The sequence below is a fragment of the Cebus imitator genome, unplaced genomic scaffold (assembly GCF_001604975.1).
Source record: "Cebus imitator isolate Cc_AM_T3 unplaced genomic scaffold, Cebus_imitator-1.0 Scaffold214, whole genome shotgun sequence".
Taxonomy (NCBI): Eukaryota; Metazoa; Chordata; class Mammalia; order Primates; family Cebidae; genus Cebus; species Cebus imitator.
Genome location: NW_016107529.1, coordinates 3,199,426 through 3,202,909, shown reverse-complemented (window position 1 = coordinate 3,202,909; position 3,484 = coordinate 3,199,426). Strand labels below are relative to the sequence as shown.

At 40.7% G+C, this 3,484-nt stretch overlaps 1 protein-coding gene and 1 non-coding gene across 3 annotated transcripts in view; both read right to left on the bottom strand.

The window, feature by feature from the left end:
• PRPF38A (pre-mRNA processing factor 38A) overlaps positions 1 to 3,484 on the bottom strand; it is a 14,093-nt gene that overhangs the window by 4,924 nt on the left and 5,685 nt on the right. For both annotated transcript variants that reach the window (XM_017548805.2, XM_017548804.2), the window contains exons 4-5: positions 2,930 to 3,015; positions 312 to 422 (exon numbers count right to left, since the gene is read on the bottom strand). In XM_017548805.2, coding sequence (XP_017404294.1) covers positions 312 to 422; positions 2,930 to 3,015 — 197 coding nt within the window. The remainder of the gene's footprint in view (positions 1 to 311; positions 423 to 2,929; positions 3,016 to 3,484) is intronic.
• LOC119474144 lies at positions 2,601 to 2,700 on the bottom strand. The gene has a single exon (XR_005203435.1). It is a non-coding gene; the product is annotated as a small nucleolar RNA U13 (small nucleolar RNA).

The window sequence follows — 3,484 nt, the reverse complement described above, 5'->3', positions numbered from 1 at the left end:
AAAAAAAAAAAAAAGAGATCAAGACCATCTTGGCCAACACAGTGAAACCTCATCTCTACTAAAATTGAAAAATTAGCTGGGCTTGGCGGCACACGTCTGTAGTCCCAGCTACTCTGGAGGCTGAGGCAGGAGAATTGCTTGATCCCAGGAGGCGGAGGTTGCAGTGAGCCGAGATCATGCCACTGCACTCCAGCCTAGCGCCTGGCGACAAAGTGAGAGTCTCAAAAAAGAAAAAACGTCTAGAAACAAAAAACCATTCCCATTTTCTATAACTCTCTCCCCTAAAGCTCTCAAAGTCTTAGGTGCCTGACCTTCTCATCCTCTTCCTCTTCCTCTTCACTGGACTCCACATCGTCCATGTCCTCTTCCAGAGCACTAACTCGAGGCTCCAGTTGCTCAGCTTCCTCTAATACATAGCGTTTCTATGGAGAAAGTAATGAGAGTTAGGAGTTGTTGCCATTTCCTGAAACCTCACCATTGGGCTTCAGGGCTCCAAAGAGCAACAGCTGAGGCAATTTCATTTAAAAGGCATTCAAGATTTTCCTAACAAGTTTAACAGACCTAGAATCTAGAAACTCAATTTCTCCTATAAACATAAATACAAACTTGAAGGGAACATCTTCATCTTCTATTGGCTCTATTCCCTATGATCTTATATTCTAAACTCATGGGAATATCAATCATCATAGATATAGCCTAGAACCAAAAATAAAGGCTTCATACACAGAGAAAGTCCAAGGGCTAATAAGTTCATAGCTGGTAGTTCTACCAAAAGAGGCCCAGCCCTAAAGTGGCATCAAATCTCCATTAGACCCATGATCTAGGGTTCTGTTCATATTCATGCATTTTGAACTGGTTCCATTTTACTCTGGGATATGGCTTAGCAATGTTTGAGTGGCTAAGAATCAGAGAGGCAAAACTGATTTCAAAAATGCCAAATCACTACATGTGGTGGCACGTGTCTGTGGTCCCAGCTCCTTGGGAGACTGAAGTGGGAAGATCCCTTGAGCCCAGGAGTTTGGGACCGGCCTAGGGAACATAGCAAGACTCTTGCTATGGGAATTGGGCCCTCAAAGTAGGTTTTCAAATTTATAATCTTATTCTTTACATACTCTACAGTGCCAATATGGAACAGGAGAGATGTATCACACCCATTTTCAGGATTTTTATTTTATAAGATTATGACTGGGTCAATGTGGAGGAAGAGATGTTCTTCATTTAAGCATAAACATCCATCTACCAAATACTTTTATCCAGCAGGTTTGCTGCCTTGAGCAAATTAATCTCACCCATTTATCACATACTTGTATCCATTCAATTCCCCACTTTGGAGTTTTTCTGATCTCTTTGATCTTTCTGAAAAAATTGAGATGGAATTCACATAATACAACTACTTTAAATGTATAATTGAGTGGCTTTTATTGTATTCACAGTGTTGTGCAACCAAACTAAAGTTTCAAAACTTTATCATCCCTCCAAAATACCTCATACCCATTAAGTAATCAATCCTCATTCCTCACTCTCTGCATCTCCTGGCAACCACTAATCTGCCTTTTTGTCTCTATGCCTAGTCTGGATATACCATATAAAAGGAACCATATCATATGTGACCTTTTATTTTTAAATTATCGTCTTTGGTTTCTATCTAAAAGGAAGCAAGCACTTCAGAGCATTTAAGAAGGCAACCTGAGGCTGGGTGTGGTGGCTCACACTTATAATCCCAGCATTTTGGGAGGCCAAGGTGGGTGGATCACCTGAGGTCAGAAGGTCAAGACCAGCCTGGCCAACACAGTGAACCTCCATCTCTACTAAAAATACAAAAATTAGCCTGGTACAGTGGCGCCTGCCTGTAGTCCCAGCTACTCAGGAGGCTGAGGCATGAGAATCGCCTGAACCCAGGAGGTGGAGGCACTGCATACCACTGCACTCCAGCCTGGGTGACAGAGTGAGGCTCTATCTCAAAAAAACAAAAATGACTCATCAAATTTTATACTTTGGATATACAGACAATTAAACCTCAAACCATTTAAAAGCAAAAAAGCCTCTGTTCAAACAAAATCTCACCGCTCATATAACCTAGAGGAAAAAGGAAGTAACCTAGTTGAATATGTGGGGCTATCTTCACTTCCTGTCAGTATCTCTAAAAGAGCCCCACAAGACAGAGGTAGTCTCATTTCCCCATTTTATACATAGAGAAATTAAGACAAGGTCCTACAGCTAGTCAGCTGTAATAACACAGAAACTCAGGCCTCCTAATTTCCTATTCAGTTGCTTCTCCATTTTAGCCCATTCCTTTTCTCTTTAGACTAGCTACCTTACCTGTATTTCCTTTGCATTTTGTAACAGTTTTAAAATTATAAAGCCCATTCCTGAAAAGATGCCTCATGGATAATCGATTATCACTAGGAAAGGGAAGCAGGATGATAAAGGGCAAGTTTAAGGAATTAAGGGCTCAGTCTCCCACTCCTAGCTCTCTTTTTATGTTTTATGTCCTGGCTTTTTCATGAAGATTAGTTTGAAAAAAGCTGATCATGAAGTTAAAAAACGCCTACTCTAGCTACAATATCCTTGACATAACACCCTAAAGAAATTTTTTTCCATGATAGACGGGTAATGTGCTGACGTTATAAGATTTGAGGGAGGCACATCTCACATGCACGGGAACCCCCCAATCACCATGTTTATGAACTACAAGAGGATGGGGAAAGACAGTTTTCTTAACTATTTACTTTTAGAGCCCTACCCTTCAAATATTTTATCTATTTTCCTGTCACTCCCAATCCACTATCTTTCTCATTGACAGGAAGACTGTTATTAAGAGGACCCATAAGATCCACAGGCTTCAGTGTTTTAGCTGTGTATACATGTTTGTCTGTCTGCCTATCTAGGAAGAGAAGGGTGACTCTGGTAAGAGACTTTTATTTCTTACCTGTAGCCGGGGCAAAATGATATCACAGACTCTTTCACTGTGCAATAGTTCATCAATAAACTCATCTACATGCATCAATTCAAACTCTGCAACAACAACAAAAAAAATCATTAGCTCAAACAACTTGGAAGTAAGATTTAGATGCCAAAAAGTAAAAGAAGTGTTAAAACCTTGTATCAGCAAATCTATGTGCTAGGCCTCTTTAGAAGAGGTTAAGGGATGAATGAAGATATCTCAGGAAACAAACACAAACAGCCTGAATTATGTAGGGCTGATCTTGAAGAGATCATATAATTCAAATAAAATTTCTCATATGAACCCACAATGTTTCTGAATCTAGAGCATGTAGCTTGTATGGCACAAGCTTTTGAGAACTGGCCAGGCATGGTGGCTCACACCCGTAATCCCAGCACTTTGGGAGGCTGAGGCAGGCAGATCACTTGAGGTCAGCAGTTCAAGACCAGTCTGGTCAACATGGTGAAACCCATCTTACTAAAAATACAAAAATTAGCTGGGCACAGTGGCAGGCACTTGTAATCCCAGCTACTCAGGAGG